Source organism: Natator depressus, chromosome 6 (genome assembly GCF_965152275.1).
Source record: "Natator depressus isolate rNatDep1 chromosome 6, rNatDep2.hap1, whole genome shotgun sequence".
NCBI classification, from domain to species: Eukaryota; Metazoa; Chordata; order Testudines; family Cheloniidae; genus Natator; species Natator depressus.
This window is the reverse complement of record NC_134239.1, coordinates 137,502-155,305: the sequence shown is the minus strand read 5'-3', so window position 1 is coordinate 155,305 and position 17,804 is coordinate 137,502. Positions and strand designations below refer to the sequence as shown.

General features: G+C 62.8%; 1 protein-coding gene across 1 annotated transcript; it reads right to left on the bottom strand.

Annotated features, from left to right (window-relative positions):
• Nucleotides 1–16,822, bottom strand: CD19 (CD19 molecule). Its single transcript, XM_074956706.1, has 17 exons — nucleotides 16,579–16,822; nucleotides 15,903–16,181; nucleotides 9,233–9,484; nucleotides 8,074–8,370; nucleotides 7,806–7,898; nucleotides 7,241–7,289; nucleotides 6,846–6,916; nucleotides 5,559–5,666; nucleotides 3,966–4,016; nucleotides 3,708–3,773; nucleotides 3,093–3,152; nucleotides 2,574–2,633; nucleotides 2,138–2,209; nucleotides 1,218–1,298; nucleotides 1,053–1,139; nucleotides 245–328; nucleotides 1–157 (listed from the first exon to the last, which is right to left on the bottom strand). The coding sequence occupies exons 1-17, from the start codon at nucleotides 16,820–16,822 to the stop codon at nucleotides 78–80; spliced, it is 2,034 nt and encodes a 677-aa protein (XP_074812807.1). The 3' UTR covers nucleotides 1–77.
• Nucleotides 16,823–17,804: the final 982 nt, after the last annotated feature.

Below are 17,804 nucleotides of genomic sequence, written 5' to 3'. Positions count from 1 at the left end.
CGGGGCCCTCCCCGAGAGCCCTGTGCTCACGGGCTCAGATACTCTCGCTGCCTGTCTTCGCCCAGGGGCGGCGTGTCCTAGTCCCGAGCGAGGCTCCGGGGCACCGCCCGCCTGGCGGGTTCAGCTCCGACGGGCCCTGGGGCCCTCAGCCCAGCAGCTGCAATGACAGCAAAACAGGTGAGAGCCCAGGGGCGCCCCGGGGACACCCCGTGCCCAGTCTCACCACCACCCACCCATCACTCACCGTCTCCACGCAGCTCCACGCTCCCCTCCCAGGGGGGCAGGACGCAGCTCGGCCCCCCCTCCATGTTCTCATAGGAATCGGCGTCTGCAGACGGGAGCCGGGGTCAGAGCCAGGGCCTGGGGGGGCTGTTGCCCCCACTCCACCCCCCATACACACCTCATCTCCGGTGGAGGAGGTGGAGGGCTGAGCCCCTCCCAGCCCTTCTCCTGGGGAGCCTTCCCTTGCACCTCTGACCCTGGGGAGGGGCAGCTGGCGTGGTGGGGGCAGAAACATCTTGGGTGTATCAGGGAGAGGGCCTGGTGTGGGGGCCCCAAGGCCAGGGATGGTCTCTGCATGCTGGGATATTGGGGTCACCCCAGGGAGGGGGCCTGGGAGAGGGGATGACCCCAGGGGTGTCAGGGTGGAGTATGAGAGTGACCCAGGGAGGGAGGCTCAGGAGGATGACCCCTGGGATGGGGGTCAGGGCACTAGGATATGGGGTGACTCCAGAGAGAGGGACTCAGGGGGCTGGGATATGAGGGTGACCCCAGGGAGGGGGCTCAGGGCACTGGCTATAGTGGTGACCCCTGGGAGAGGGGCTCAGGGCACTAGGATATGGGGGTGACCCCAGGGAGGGGGCTTGGGATGCTAAGATATGAGGTGACCCCAGGGAGGGGGAATCAGGGGGCTGGGATATGGGGTGACCCCAGGGAAGGGTGCTTGGGGTGCTGAGATATGGAGGTGATCCCATGGAGGGGGCTCATGGTGCTGGGATATGCGGGGACCCAGAGTGGGATATTGGGATCCCAGCCCCATTCCTGGAGCTCACCTTCCTCCTGGCTGCGGTCCCGTAGGCGGAGATGCCGGGCAGGGGCTGCATACAGAGCCCCGGCCATCTCCTCATAGGCCTGGGAGCCTGTGGGGAACAAGGGGGCATCAGGGAAAGGTCGGGGGGCCCTCTCGCCCTCCCGGGGGAGCTCCCAGCCCCTCTCACCAGCAGAGTCCTCGCTGTGTCCATCCTGCCGATCCCGCTCCGGCTCCTCACACGCACCCAGCAGCAACAACATCCGCAGGTCTGGGGGGGAGAGACCAGCCACTGGGTGAGGCCATCCAGCGCCCCCTACAGGCACCCCGGGATCCCCCCCACAGCACCCCCTACAGGCATCCTGGGTCCCCCCCACACACACACAGTGCCCCCTACAGGCATCCCAGGTTCCCCCCCCACAGCACCCCCTACAGGCACCTTGGGATCCCTCCCCCACACAGAGCCCCCTACAGGTACTCTGGATTCCCCCCCACACACAGTGTCCCCTACAGGCACCCCGGATTCCCCCCCCACAGCACTCCCTAGAGGCACCTGGGGTCCCCACACATACACAGCGCCCCGTACAGGCACCCTGGGGTCCACACACACACACAGTGCCCCTTACAGGCACCTCGGGGTCCCCACACACAAACACAGTGCCCCCTACAGGCACCCCAGAATATACCCCCCCTCACAGCGCCCCCTATAGGCACTCTGGGATTCACACACAAAGACACACACACAGCACCCCATATAGGCACCCCCGGAATTCACCCCGCCCACACGCACACACAGCGCCCCCTACAGGCACCCTTGGATTCATACACATACACAGCGCCCCCTACGGGCACCCCAGGATCCCCCGCCAAACACAGACAGTGCCCCCTACAGGTGCCCCGGGATTCACACACCCCCCCACAGCACCCCCTATAGGCACCCCAGGATCTGCCCCCCACACACACAGCGCCTCCTGCAGGCTCCATGGGATTCACATACACACAGTGCCCCCTATAGGCACCCCAGGATCCCACACACACGCAGACCCTGGCAGGGGAGGACTGACCCTGAGCCCCCCCACCCCGGGACCCCACACTCCCTGAGCCCATCACCTGTTACGAGCCGCGCAGCTCCAGGGCTCAGCGGGGCGCTGTCCTCCTCCGTGTTCTCGTAACACTCGCTGCCTGCCAACACAGGGGGCAGGTCCCTGTCAGCAGCAGCCCGTGCCTGCTGCCCTCTGATGGGCTTGTGGGGCTGGGACACCCTACCGGGGGCAAGCCTCTGGACGGCCTGGAGTTACCAGGGATCCTGTTACCTGGGGCCATCGGCCGGTGTCACCAGGGGAGCTGTTACCGGGGTGATGAACAGGTTGCCAGGGGCGTTGTTACCAGGGTGATACTCTGGACCCTGGGAAACCATTGCCCTGGGCGTGCAGATCCCCGCCCACTCCCAAGCCCCAGGGTGAGGGGCCCTTCCCGCCCTGGGGGATGCCTGGGAGTGGGGGGGGTGTCCTCCAGGCAGCCCCCCGCCAGCACCCCACACTGTTACCTTCAGAGACCTCGTCTTCGGCCCCAGGGCCCTGGCGAGCATTCATGTAGTGGGAAGCATCTGGAGACGGGGAGGGGGGAGCAATAAATGAGAGATACGGGGGAGGGAAGCTGTGGGGCTGGGGGTGCAGGGCAGGGTGCTCTGTCAGCCCAGGGGAGACCCCCAGAAACTCCACACTCAGCCCTGCTCCCTGCCACACCACAGCCCCACCTCCCTGCCCCCACCCCTTTCCCCACCCATGACCCCGCTTTCAGCCCTGCCCCCCATTCCCCAGCCAGGACCCCACTCTCAGCCCCCCCCATCCCCACCCAGCACTCCGCTCTCAGCTCTGCCCGCCCCCCCATTCCCCACCCAGCACTCCGCTCTCAGCTCTGGCCCCCCCATTCCCCAGCCAGGACCCGGCTCTCAGCTCTGGCCCCCCCATTCCCCAGCCAGGACCCGGCTCTCAGCTCTGGCCCCCCCATTCCCGAGCCAGGACCCGGCTCTCAGCCCTACCCCCCATCCAAGTGCCCCCGTTACCTGAAGCCCAGTTGCCTCCTGCTCTGTTCTCCTCCAAACTGTTCTCGTAGCAGGCACCGTCTGGGGGAAGGACGGGAGGGCGTCAGGGGAGCGGATGTCCCTAAACAGGCCCTGAGCTTCGCCCCCTTTGGAGACCGCAGCCCACAGTGCAGACTAGGGCCAGAAAGACTGAGGAAGTGGGGAATGGGACCCAGGGCCTTTCTCTTCTAGGGGGCGCTGGCTCCCATCCAGCCCCAGGGCGAGGGGGCGGGGCATGGGATATGGGGCCTTTCCTCTCTAGGGGGCACTGGCTCCCATCCAGCCCCAGGGCGGGGGGGCAAGGCATGGGATATGGGGCCTTTCCCCTGTAGGGGGTGCTGGCTCCCATCCAGCCCCATCGCAGGGGCGCGGGGCATGGGACACAGGGTCATTCCCCTCTAGGGGGCGCCAGCTCCCATCCAGCCCCAGCACAGGGCATGGGACACGGGGTCATTCCCCTTTAGGGGTGCCGGCTCCCATCTGGCCCCCGGGCAGGGACTGACTGGCTCCGGGGAGTCAGTCCTGTCTCACCCCAGGGCAGTGGGTGGTGCAGGGTGAGGGTGAGGGAGCCGGGGGTGGTTTTGCGGGGGCTGTTACCGCTGGACCCCTTGTCCCCCATGCACAGTTTCATGTCCCCGTTGGTGTTTTCATAGCCATCACCATCTGGAGCCAGGAGAGAAAAGCAGAGCAGGTGACCCCAAACCAGTTGCCTGGCAGCCCAGCCCCTTCCATCACCCCCTCCCCATGCCCCCCATCCTGTCCCCTCCCAGAGCCCCTCCCCACCCCATCGCTGCCCTGTCATGCCCCAACCCCCTCTCTAACTCCAGCTCCCCGCCTTCTCTGCCCCCCACTCACCCTCGGCTGCTGGTTCTTCCTCACTGTCCGGGTGCTCGTACTCCTCCTCGTCTGGGGGGAGAGGGGGTGTCAATGTGGGTCTTGCGGCCCCTAGTCCCCTTTACTCTGGCCCCTCCCTGTGCTGAGCTGCCATCTCTTGCTCCATAGGGCCCCCTGGGGAGGCAAGGATCCCCCTCCCCCATCTTCCTGCCTGTGGCTGGGCTCCCATCACCTCCCCCCTTTCTCCCACTGTGTGCCCCTGCCCCCTCTGTACCCCTCACCTCACCCCTCATCTGGCTGTATCCCTCTCACACCCTGTGACATTCTGTACCTTGGGGGAGCATCCTGTAACCCCCATACTCCTCATCTGTATATAATCGTGATCCTACATAGAAGGCAGGCCTGGTGAGGTGTCAGGGGAAAGGTTATGACCTGCTGAAAGTCATTTCTCTACCCATAGATGTGTATCATTAATGCAGTTCTGAGGTTGTGTGGTACGGTTGTCACTGAAACATGCTGTAAATTGGGGAATCAGCCAGATATTAGCTCCCCCTGAGGTAACAGCGAGGAAAGTCATCAGCGCCCGGGCGGGTGTCAAACAACCACCAACAGCCATTGTCCAGCCAGGGAGCTAGGATGCAGTGACTCGCCGGCATGAGGCCACGCCAGGGGGATTGCTCAACCCGGCCTGGAGACTCAGCAATGCCCCCAGACATGCCTGGACTTGTGTTTCCCAAGCACATGGACTGAGGGTATAAAACAGACACAGGGGCCCCATGCTGGGCCTTCCTCCTTCCCCCACCTACGCTGCAACCAACAAGGACACTCTGAAGACTCCAACTGAGGGGACTGGCCCAGATTTCAAGGGTGAAATCTGTGTACTAGGAACCGCAATATCCAGTGGGGTGAGAAAAACTGCTTAATCTAGATGTTGCCCCGTCTAATAGGGTTGAGAGTTTAGACTGCGTGCTGATATTTTATTTCTTTTGGTAACTAACTCTGGCTTTTTACCTTTCACATAATATCACCTAAAATCTGTCTTTTATAGTCAACACGTTTGTTTTACTGTTTATCTTCACCAGGGAGTTTGTATGAAGCGTGTGGCAAATTGCTCAGGTTTTGCAAAGGCTGGTGTAGATCCGCTTTCCATTGCTGAAGTGGTGAACCGGTTAATAAATCTGCATTGCTCATCTTGAGCAGTGCAAGACGGCATATTCCTGAGGTACAGTGCTGGGAGCTGGGGGGATTTGGCTGTGACCTTTCTCTGTGTGATTCAGGAGTGGCCCTGGGAGCTTTCATGCAATCCAGCCGGGCGTTGGGACTCCACATGCGGTTGTGCTGAGTGATCACAGCCTGGAGGGGTTTGCTGCTGGTCACTAGCAGGGCATTGTGAGAGACCCAGGCTGGAGAGGGTTCCGGGGGCACAGCGGTCCCATGGTCCCAGGCTGCACCCCGGGGATCCTGTCACACATCCCACCCCAATATGTGCCCCCCATCACTCCCATCCTCCCAGTCTGTGCCCCGGCCCCCTTTCTGCACCCTACTCCTGCAGTGCTTGGAAAGCCATGGAGGGGGGCTGGGTTGGGGTCACCTCGGGGGGGGGGGGTCACTCACCCTCTGACACGGCAGCACTGATGGGCCCCTCTGCAGGCAGTGGCCTCCCCTGCCCTCTTGCACCCAGTGCCACGATCTCATAGGGCACTGCACCTGTCTGCCCCACACCTGGGAACAGGGGGCAGGGTCAGAGCAGGGCCCCAGAAGATGCACAGTGAGGGAAGGGCGGCATAGGTAGGGGGAGTCACACCAGCTGGCCTGGGTGGGAACGGGGACAAGGGGGTCAATGCAGCCAGATGTGGCAACTGGCCAACCCTGGGGGTCAAGCCCCACAAGCCCTGGAGCTGGAAAGAGGCACCAGTACGCCCCTCCCTAGGCCGGCTGTGGGGACGCAGCCCCCTGGGTGACTGGAGGGAGAGTACACAAAGCGAGGGGGGCTCTGCATTAAGACAATGCCTATGATCCAGTCGCATGCTTCAGGGCTGTGGCCTGTCACCTGCAGGGTCAGGAAGGAACTTGCCCCCCTTTGGCTGGCTGGATTCTCAGTTTTATTTTCCCCTTCCTCTGAAGCACCAGGGACTGGCCCCACTGGGGAGGGGACACCGGGCGGGCAGGCTCTGAGGTGGGTCAGAGAACCCTCCCGACACACTTGGCTGGTGGGGCTGGCTCCCATGTGCAGAGCCAAGCTCGTGGCCCTTTGCAGAGTCAGGAAGGATTCTTTCCCCAGGTCAGATTGGCTGGGACAGTGGGGGACCCGTGGGGTGCTGCAGGCATTGGGGGCACCCCAGGCTCCCACATTCCCTGCCTGGGGCCACAACAGCTCAGCCGCCTTGGGACTAAACCACTTCAGTGCAACTGGTACATACGGGGGGGGGGGGCGGGTTTACAATGGGCTGTCATACGCAGGGGGTCAGGCTGATCCAATAGCCGCTTTGGGGCTTGATCGCTTTGAAAATATGGGTGGGGGGGGGCACTCACCTGCGGGGCAGGGTGTTCCTGTAGAGGGTGGGGGAGCAGAGGGGAAATGGGGTGTGGGGGGCATTCACCAGCTGTGTTTGTAGGGGCTGACTGTTCTTGTGGGAGGCAGGGTGTGTGTTGGGGGGCAAAAGGAGTAGTGGGGATGTTGGGGGACCCAGCAGAGGCAGGGGCCACTCACTGGGGGTATCTGCAGGGAGCAGGACATTCTCATAGGGGGAGTAGGGCAGGGGGTGCTGGGGAGAAGGGAAGCAGTAGGGGAGTTGGGGGGTGGGGACACTCTGGCGGTGCCTACAGGGGGCAGGACGTTCCTGTGGGGGGCAGGGGCTGGGGGTGCTGGGTAGAAGGTGTTGGGGGGCAGGGGGCACTCACCAGCAGTGTCTGCAAGGGGCAGGACATTCCCATAAGGGGTGTGAGCCCCGTTCCCAGTCACCTTGAAAAACCTGGAAATGGAGGAATCATGACCGGGAAATCAGAATCACAAACTCCACACACACACCCCCGCCACCGCCAGGCAGAAACCCCGTTCCCCCTGCCCCTCCCAGAGACACCCCACAGGCACCGCGTGGGTCAGAGACATCCTGCGCCCGTCTGCCAGACACCCCAGAGCATCCCCCACACCCAGGGACCCTCCTGCTTCCAGCAGCCCCCTTCCCACAGCCCACACAGACCCCCGTTCCGGATCCCAGAGACACCCTCATCCTGCCCGGGGCACAGACCCTCCCTTCCCACCCTGGGGTAGCAGGTTCTCCCCCGGCCCAGGTCACCTCCTGGCCGGATCCATCAGGCATTTCTTCCTCCTTCTGGTCTGCAGGGCTGGAACCGGACAGCATAGGACTGTAAGGGGGTACAGGGGAGACAGCCCCCCTGGCCCCCAGACTCCCCCCAATGCTCCCAGCACCCAGTGCCCCTCCCCCACCCAGCCACCTCACTCAGCACCCCTCCCCCCGACCAGCCACTCGCCAAAACCTCCACACCCCACGCAGCACCCTCCTGCACCCAGCCAGCCCCCCTCCAGCACCCAGCACCCTTTCCCCCACCCAGCACTTCCCACCCCACTCAGCACCTGTTCCGCTCTCCCCCCACCCCCCTGACCTCTGCTCCCTATGGCCAGGGTCATCACCCCAGGACTGAAGGTGCCGTTTTGGGGGGGACATGCCCCCCACAGTGCGGACCCCTCTCCCCGGAGCCCTGAGGACTGAGCCCAGTCGCACCCACCCAGCCCACAGCACAAAGCAAAGCCCGGGGCCAATTGGCGGGCTGGGGGGCAGGGCTACAAGGAGGGCCTGAGATGTGGGGCAGGGACTGGGGGCGTCCCGGATCCCAACTCACCTCGGCGGATCTGGTAGTATCCAAACAGGGAGGCCAGGCCAACAGCAACGTATCCAAGTCCCGCAGCCCCCACGATCCAGGGCTGCCACCCTCCTGGACAGAGACATTGTCACGGCCTGGCCTCACCCCCCCGCATGTGCCCCCCAGGTCCCCCCGCTACTGCCCCCCTGTACCCACCCCCACTAATTCCCCCACCCCTTGGGCAGAGACATCATCACCCTCCTGCCCCATAACCCACCCTACTCCCCATGGTCACTCTGCCCCCCACCTGTGTGGGCCGTGACCTCCAGCTCCACGGCGTGGCTGTGGTTGCCCCGGACACAGCGGTAGGTCCCGGCCTGGTCGAGCGTCACTGCCGGCAGCACCAGGGCTGCGCCAGTGCCCAGGGAGAGCTGAAACATGTAGGCTCCGTAGCGCCGAGCCGCCAGCTCCACCAGCTGCTTCCACGAGACCCCCGGGCCCAGCCGCTTCCAGGCCAAGGAGCCTTGGACCCAGGCGTCTGGCATGGAGCCATTGCAGGGGAGCCGGGCCGTGTCCCCGGCCAGCACCGAGAATGACAGCTCCCCTGCGGGGGACAGGGACAGTCAGGGGTGGGACGGGAAGGGTGTGGGGGGTTGTAGGGCAGGAAGGCAGGAGCAGAGGGCAGGAGGCAATCGGGGTGCCGGGGTATCAGCAGGAACTAGGGTTGCCAGGCATCCAGTTTTCGACTGGACGAAAAGGGACCCCGGCAGCTCCGGTCAGCACCACTGATCTGGCCATTAACAGTCCGGTTGGTGTGGGGTTGGCAGGCCCCGTGCCCGGCTTCACGCAGCTCCCGGGAAGCGGTAACATGTCCCTCGGCTCCTAGGTGCAGGGGTGGCCACGGGGGCTCCGCGCACTGCCTCCACCCCGAGCGCCGGCTCTGCAGCTCCCATTGGCCAGGAACTGCGGCCAATGGGAGCTGTGGGGGCGGTGCCTGTGGGCGCGGGCAGCATGCAGACCCCCTGTCCCCTACGCCTAGGAGCCAGAGGAACATGCTGATGTCAGCACCACCCCGAGCCTGCACCCTGACCCCCGTCCCGTGCTCCAACCCCCTGCCCCAGCCCTGAGCCCCCTCCCACACCCAAACTCCCTCCCCGAGCCCACACCCCGCACCCCCTCCCGCACTCTGAACCCCTCAGCCCCAGACCGAAGCCCCCTCCTGCAGCCCAAACCCCTCATCCCCAGCCCCAGCTGGAGCTCTCACCCCCTCCTGCACCCCAACCCCCTGCCCCAGCCCAGTGAAAATGAGCTAGTGAGCGAGGATGGGGGAGAGCGAGCGGCCAAGGGAGGGGGGAAGGAGTGAGTGCGGGGTCTCAGAGAAGGGGCAGGGGGCGGGGCAAGGGTGTGCAGTTTTCTGCTATCAGAAAGTTGGTAACTCTAGCAGGTGGCACAGCAGGGTCCCTCACCTCCCAGGTGCAGGTGCACGGTCCAGCTCTGGTTCCTGGCCCGGCACCAGTACCGCCCGGCGTCCCCTGATTCCAGCCCCTTGATGCGCAGGGTGTTGCCTTTGGGCCAGTGCCGTGGGCCAGCGCGGTCAATCTGGTGGGGCCTGTTGTCTGTATCCCTGAACCAGTCCACAGCAGGGGTCTCGCTGGCATTTCCTGCGGCGCAGGGGAGCACGACCTGCCCCCCCTGGGTCCCAGAGATGTAGAGCTCCCCTGGCAGGGGTGAGAGCAGGCTCAGACCACAGCCCAGCCCCCAGTCCACCCCAGTCTCTGCCCTCTGGATCAGCTCCCAGGTCCCCTGCCACCTGCCCCCCAAATCAGCCCCCCACTGCCTGTCCCCCAGATCAGCCGCCCTCCCCCCACCGCCTGCGCCCTTGGATCAGCTCCCAGGCCCCACGCTGTCTGCCCCACAGATCAGCCCTCCTACCCCCACTGCCTGCCCCCCAAATCAGCCCCCCACTGCCTTCCCCCTTGATCACCTCCAAACACCTGTCCACCAGATCAGCCCTCCTCCCCGCACCACCTGCCCCCCTGGATGAGCCCCCAGGCTGTCCCCAAAATCAGCCCCCTGCTGCCTTTCCCACGGGTCAGTCACCCTCCCCACACCGCCTCAACCCCGGATCAGCCCCTCTCTCCCCACCACCTTCCCCCCGGATCAGCTCCCAGGACCCCCACTGCCTGCCTGTGATGAAGTGGGGGGGTTTCTTAGTGTTTTGCATGAACAGTGTGTGCCTCAGTTTCCCTGTGTGCTGCATGTTTAACGAGGTGGTGGGAGAGGGTTTGTTGTTACAGAGGACCAGGTGTGATCTTGCCTAGCAGTTGGGACCCCAGACAGTGGCCTAGAGATGGGGGACCCTAGCAACCAATGACCTGGTGACCAGGAGGCCCACCCCAGCTTGGCAGTCAGCCAGTTCTGGCCAGTGGGAGGACAATGGGCTGAGGAGAGAGGACCCTGGTGACCTGAACAACCAGTTCCAGCCAGAGGGGAACAGAGGACGGAGGAGAGAGGGCCCCAATGACCTGTTTACCTGGGACCGAACACAAAGGACAGAGGAGGGGCCGAGAGGGGAGTGGATATAGGACGCTCGGCTGGAAGGAGGGGGCTGCTGGACTCAGGAGAGAGAGAACAACCAGAGCCCACCTAGATGCAGGACAGACCTAGACGTAAGGTGCTGAGACTGGCCAGGCCCGAGGGCCCTGAGACCTGCCTGTGCTGGGTTCAGATGCTCAATAAACCCTCCTGTGTTACGCTGGCTGAGAGTCACTGGAGGCTGCAGATCAGGGGGCATCGCTCCCTCTCGGCATGCGGGTCCTGGGGGTCCAGAGCGAGGGGACTCCCTGAGGGGCCCACGGCAGAGACAGGCGTGCTAAGGCTCAGAGAGGTGCGGTTCCAGGAGGCGGAGGGGCTTAACCCCCGAGAGAGAGTGGACCCCCGAGAAGGGCTGTCTCACTGAAGGGGGTTCCCCCCAGGGACCACACGGGGCCAAGAGTAGGCACGACCTGTGAGTCCGTGACAACGTGGTAGCAGAGGATGGTTGGCGGATGCACCCTACAGACAATTGGCTGCGAGCGCAGGTGCTTTGCAGTGAGTGGCTGCCAGCGATAAAACGAGGGAATTGAAGGAACCAGCAAGGAAAGGGTCTAGAACCAGCTCCGTACGAGGGACCTGGCACGGCTGTGCAGGGAGAGAGGGTTGAGCGTGGGGAGGCTCACCCAGCAGCAGCTGATTGCCTGGCTGGGAGAGAGTGAGCAGTTCGAGGAGCAAGTTCCAGTTCCAGCGGGCTTTCGGGATGCCCGGAGAGCCTGGGAGTAGCAGGGGGCAGTCGGAGTAGCAGCAGGGAGGCCAGACCCAGTTCCCCAGCCAGGAGGGGGGCTTCCCAACCTGGGTTCCCCCCAGTGGATGTGAAGAGATGGAAACTGGAGCTGAGAGGGCAGGAGCTGGAGCCGGAGGAGCAGAGGCTATAGCTGACTGCTCGGAGCAGTGAAAACATGAGCTGGAGGAGAGGCGGGCCAAGAGGACCTGCCAGGGGGTAAGTGGGGAAGGACCCCGAGGTGCCAGTTCTGCAGGAAGCCTAGATTCCAAAGTGTGACCCGGTTTAATGGTGCGGCGGGGGATATCGGTTCCTCCCTCACTGCCGGTGAGGAGGTTTGTGATTTGAATCCGGCTGACCAGGCGGGTGGGCACAGCTGTCTAACCCCCTGTGATGGGGTGGACAAGGCCCAACAGCTCCCTGCTGGAGGCCTCAGGATTCTGTCTCACCCATCCCACGAAAGGCGCAGTGGAGAGGTCCTCCAAGAGGCTTAGCGCGGTGAGGACGCAATTAATCAGAGGGGCTGCTGGAACGGCCAATCCGGGGCCAGGAGGGCCCTATAAAAGGAGCTGCAGAACAGTGCAGTCATTAGTTGCTGGGTGGCACTGGAGAAGAAGGACTGTGTGCCTGGCTGGACGAGCAGCAGGACCGAAGACAGTCTGCTGGCAGGGACCAGGGGGAGTGAGAGGCTCCTGGCTGGCAGCTAGGACTGAGCTGAAAACAGTTTGCTAGCAGGGACCAGGGGAGCAATGAAGAAGCTCCTGGCTGGCTGCAGGAACTGAGTAAGAACTGAGCCTGGGGAGGGCTGTAGGAAGATAGTATCTCCAGGGAAGAAGCCCTGAGGATATGGCCCCATACCAGGGCTGGACTACTTAAAATCCAAAGCCCAGGGAGAGCTACAGAGACACCACCAGAGGGGCACTAGATACAGTCCACTGGGACCTATACGCCGGCAGGGGTCTGTTCTGGTTCACATGCAGACAGTGTGTGACTTGGCCGAAGAGCTGAGTCACTGAAAAAACCATCTGAGAACCACCGAAAGGGGTCACCAGAACTAAAGAACGCAGGCATGCCCAACCAGAGGGGGTGCTCGCAAGAGGTGGGTGCTGACCCCATTACACCCCCTTGCTGGTCTCAAGGCGATAGAAGCGTTCAGTCAAATGGCTGGTGTAGGGACTGGGGACTATGAACGGTTCAAACAGGCTTTGCTGCTTAAGTTTGAGTGGACCACTGAGGCAGATAGGAAAAGATTCTGGGGTGTATGAGAAACTCCAGGTGTCTCATACAAGGAGGTCACCACCTTGCTGGGGGAATATCTCTGCAAGGGGGAAAAGGGTGCAGGGCCACCCCTGCAGAGGATGGGTATAATCGGGTGGGATTGGAGCAGCTGTAGGACATCTGTCCTCAAAGCCCAAAGACCTGAGAAGTGCAGGTACTCTAGCAGATAAGTGTATGGGCAGCAGAGGGGGGAAGGAACCCACATTGGTGACTCGGAAGGGGAGTCACACAGAGACCTCTCAGAGGTGGGACTCCACCCCAAGCTTGTCCACCCCAATGCAGGGCTGCCCACTAATGCTGAAGAAGGCAGACTCCCTCCATGGGTCCCAAGAGACCTGAGCTGTAATTACTGTGGTGCAAAAAGACACTAGGTGGTGCAATACCCAAAGATAAAAAAAGTCTTGGCCCAAGAGACCCCGCGAAGGGCTAACATGGTGAAGGGAGGACAGCCTGTAATGCAGGCTCAGAGAGTCAGCTGTGTCTATCCCAACCAGCCAGCTTCTGGGACAGAGCTGGCCAGGGGAGGGGAGGAGGCAGACGGGCTTCTACTCCGAGCCCAGCAGATGCCTGAGCCCAGGGGTGCACAAGAAGACATCTTGGCTCTCCAGTGGGAGCGGAAGGTGGGGGTCAATGGGGAGCATTCATGGGATGGAGAGATTCTGGGACCAAGAGACTCTTGTCAGTGTGGGGCAACCCCACTGGCAGCCAAGGGGCTGTGTAATTTGGGGGGAAGGCTTCCCAACTGAAGCCATTCACCTGCCGATAGCTCAGATCCCGTGCAGACACAGGAAGGCTTGGAGGGGGTCGGGGGGACCGGTAGCTGGGGTCCTTCAGCACATCAGCTTTGATGTACTCTTGGGAAGTGACTGTGTCTCTCTGAGACAGGATCTGGACCTGGTGTCCGTAACCCCAGAAGAGTAAAGCAAGAGAGCCCGGATCTCGCTCCTCCAGACAGGGGCCAGGAGAGGGCTCAGTCCGCAGTGAAGCACAGGGCAGAGCCCAGTGGGGCAGTCGCCACCTCGTCCCCATCAAAGTAGATGGGAGGGAGGTCTGGGGGCAGTGGGGCCCAGGCGCTGAGGTGATGCAGGCACAGCCGATGTGGTGGGCCCGGATGAGGTAGTGCCCAGTGCAAACCTAACCCTGAGGGGGGTCGTTGGACCCTCCAGGTTAAGGTGCCTGTAACAAGGGTACATCTCAAATGGGGGGCCCCAAAGAGGTTGGGGTGCCCAATCCACTTCCAGAGGCGGTGCTGATGGGGGGATGGGTCGGAGACCTGGCTGGACAGCACCTGCCTGGCCTGACACCAGCAAACTACCTATCAGGGGACGTAACACCTCCAACAGGGGGTGTGAGTTACCAGGGACAGGGCTTAACAGGGCTGAGACCAAGGCTTTGTCCCGTGGTGGGGAAACAGACACAGTAACGGGGGCTGGGCCCCAACCCCACCAGCTGAATTCCAGACCTAGCAGCAGAAGGGTCCTGCCCAGAAGAAGCTGAGAGCAACGGTGTTGCAAGATCCTGGGGGAGGATCGCAGGGAAAGATTCATGTGAGAGAAGGGACCCGGTACCGGGAAAGGCTTCCAGAGGGAAAACAAAACTTTGGGGGATCAGGAGGCAGCTGGTGGTCCACCAGCAGTATCACCGGTGGTTGTACCTGGCTGCGAGGTACCTCTCTCTAGAGATCAGGGGGGCCAGCACAATGGGCGAAGGCTGCTGCACAACTTTTACAGCCCAAGAAATGCACAGGGGTCCACCCTTTCGAGTTGGTGTCTGGAAAGATAGTGAGGGGTTCCCGGGGCTTGATGAGGGACAACTGGGAAGGGAAAACGAAAGGAAAATTCTGCAGAAGGCTCACGAAGCTCATGGATTTGGCCGGGGAGAATCTAGCCAGGGCCCAAGGGAAGCAGAGGGGCTGGTACGACAGTGTGCTGGCTCCTGTGGCACCGGGCGGTGGGATGGGGTTTGTTGTTGCAGGGGACCAAGTGTGACCTCACCTTGCTGCCAGGACCCCGGACAATAGCCTGGAGATGGGGGAGGCCTGGAGATGTGGGACCCTAGCGGACTGGTGACCAAGATGCTCAGCCCACCTTGGAAGGCAGCTGGTTCTGGCCATGGGAGGACAATGGGCTGCGGAGAGAGGACCCCAGTGACCTGACCAACCGGTTCCAGCCAGAAGGGAACAAAGGACGGAAGAGAGAGGGACCCAGCGACCTGTTTACCTGGTGTGATGAAGTGGGGCTGTTCTTAATGTTTCCTCTGAATATTGTGGGGGTGCCTCAGTTTCCACTGTGCAGTTCTTAAGTATCTAGGGGGTGGGATAAGGGCGTATGATCGTTGTAGAGCCCTAGAGGGCAGGGGTGTGCAGGGGTCTGGACACAGAGAATGGCCGACACCCTGTTTCCTGGCAGCTGATGGCCTGGGCCCTTCCCCCCTGCAAGGTGAGAGCTAAAGGGTGGGAGAACAAAGGAATCCGGTGCCCTGCTGGGCACGGGAAAGGGACGAAGCCCAGAGGAGGAGGGGCTGGAGAGAGTTTCAGTTTGGGGCTGGGTGGAGGAACATAGGGAACCCCAGGGCTGGGGTCTGAGCTCCCTGCCCCCCAGAAGGACTTGATTGAGGGGTCCTGGTTGTACCCACAAGCTCTGTTTTAGACTGTGTTGCTATTGTCCAATAAACCTTCTGTTTTACTGGCTGGCTGAGAGTTACGGTGAATCCCAGGAAGAGGGGTGCAGGCCCCGGACTCCCCCACACTCCGTGACACCTGGGACCGAAGACAAAGGTCGAGGAGGGGCCAAGGGGGGAGATGATCTTGGGGGCTCAGCTGGAAGGAGGGGGCAGCTGTACTGGAGAGGGAGAGCAGTCAGAGCCCACCTGGATGGGGCAGAGACCTAGATGTACAGTGCTGAGGGAGGCCAGGCCTGAGGGGCCGGAGAGTTTCCTGTGCTGGGTTTGGACGCTCAATAAACCTCCTGTGTTACGCTGGCTGAGTCACTGCAGGCTAGAGATCAGGGGGCATCGCTCCCTCTGGGGGTGGGGCCCCGGGGGGTCCCGAGCGAGTGGACTCCCTGAGGGGCCCAGGGCAGAGACAGGTGTGCTGAAAGCTCAGAGATGCAGTTCCAGGAGGCAGCGGGGGCAGAGGGCCTAACCCCGAGAGAGAGTGCGACCTTCACAGGGGGCTGTCACACCGAAGGGGGGTTCCTCCCAGGGCCGTACAGAGCTGAGAACTTTGAGTCCTTGACACTGCCCCCCTGGATCTGCCCCCCTCCCCTCACTGGATCAGCCCCCTAACATTCCCCAAAACACTATCAGCCTCCTGGACCAGCCTCCCACATCTGCACTCTGCCTCCCACCCCACTGCCTGCCATTGCTTAGCCCCCTGGGCCAGGCCAGCCCCACCCCTTCAGTGCCTGCCCTCCACTGCTGCCTGCCCCCCAACTCCCCATCCCTCCCTCCAACCACCACCTTCCCCCCAGTCATCTCCTCCATCCAGACCTTGCCCCCCGGCCCTGCCCCCCACATCAGCCCCTTGATCCTCCCGGACTCACGGCTCCCTGGCACATTGAGCAGCACGTTTCCCCCGCTGTCCCCGTCCCACTCGCAGCTGTAGACGCCTGCGTCTGAGGTGGAGACATTGGGCAGCACCAGTGACCCCCAGACCCCAATGCCCATCCTGGTGCGGGGGGGCGGCTCCCCCAGGCTTGCGTTCAGGCTCAGCAGCTCCTGGCCCCACGGGCCCCTCCACAGCCAGGAGAGAGACAACTGAGTGGGGGGGTCCCCATACACAGCCCCGGACCCTCCACAGGGCAGGACTGCAGCCTTCAATTCTGGGGGGCGGGGTGGAAGAAGAGACACATAAATGGGGAACCAGCCTCCTCCCCAGCCATGATCTCCCAGCCTCCCCCCTCAGTCACAGCCCCCCGCCTTTCCCCAGCCCCCCCGTGGCCTGATCCTGCAGAGCAGCCTCCGCACCACGGCCCTCCGGTCCCAGCCCGGTCCAGCCACTGCCTGGCCCATCCTCCACCTGTCACAGCTCGCCGGCCTCTCCCACACGCCCCCTGGCTCCCCCAGCCCTGAGACATCACCCGGGCCCAGGCCTGGCCCAGACACTCCCCTGCTCCCCCTTTAGCCTCCTGCCAGTCCCCAGGGCCCCACCTTCCCCATATGCACCCTGGCCTCCCCCCAGGGTCTCCCTGGGCCACTGTTTCCCCCAGAACCTCCCACCTGTGGTGTTGACCCGTCTGGCCATCTCCCCCTGCCTCGGGGGGGCCCCGATCCTGGCCGCCACCACCCAGACCAGCAGCGTCAGCAGCAGGAGGCCGTGCAGCTCGGGCGCCATCCCCTGTGCCCAGTACAATGGCCCCGCGGCGCCTGGCGAGGGGAGGGCCCCGGGGGCGGGCGGGCCCAGAGCTAGGGCTGCTATTTCCAGCAGGGCCTTGTGGTTGTGGCGGGCGGGGCCCTGGACCATGACATTCTCAGCAGAGGGTCCCAGGGGGTAGCCAGGGGCCCTGCAGCTGGTGGAGAAGGGTCATGGGGCTCCACAGCAGAGGGGTGCCAAGAGGGGGTGCAGCCCCATAGATTGGGGGTGAGTTCTCTGATTGGAGGGACGAGGCCTGAACACCCCTGGGATTTCCTGCCTGTGACAAGGCATCGACTGAAGGGGAAAGGAGATGGGGGCAGACCACATCCCCTGACCCCATCTCCCCCCCCACACATCCCCCAACTTGTGACCACCCACCCTGTCTTGCTGCCCCACATCCTGTGTCCCCTCTCGTGGGTAGCTCCACCCCATCTTCCCCAGTGTGTCCCCTTCACCCCATGGAACCCCCACCCGTGTCCTTCCCACCCTGCATCCCCGCCATGCTCCCTGTCTGCCCCAGTGCAGGCCCTGTGTCTGCGAGTGTCTCTCTCTACCCGGCCTCCACATTTCCTGGTATGTCCCTGGGGGACTCTGGGTGGTGTAAACACCCTTGCAGGTGCACTAGGAGCACAGGGGGGGGGGGGGGGGGGAGAAGGACGGGACAGGGAGGGGGCTGCTTTCTGCCCGGGGGATCAGGCCTGATGGTCTCACTATGTCCCAAGTTATCCCTAAATCCTCAGCTCCTAGAGTCAGGGATTGGCAGGGGAATCCCAGCTCTCACTGGCATAGACAGGGCGTGTGTGTGTGTGTGTAGGTGGTGGTGGTGGGGGGCTGGAAATGATGCCGCTGAAGGTTCAGTGAGGCAGCGAATCCACATTGTTCATTCGTGTGTGTGTGTGTGTGGTGCAGGGAGTAAGAACAGCCTTTAGAGTAACAGCCGTGTTAGTCTGTATTTGCAAAAAGAAAAGGAGGACTTGTGGCACCTTAGAGACTAACAATTTATTTGAGCATAAGCTTTCGTGAGCTACAGCTCACTTCATCAGATGAAGTGAGCTGTAGCTCACAAAAGCTTATGCTCAAATAAATTGGT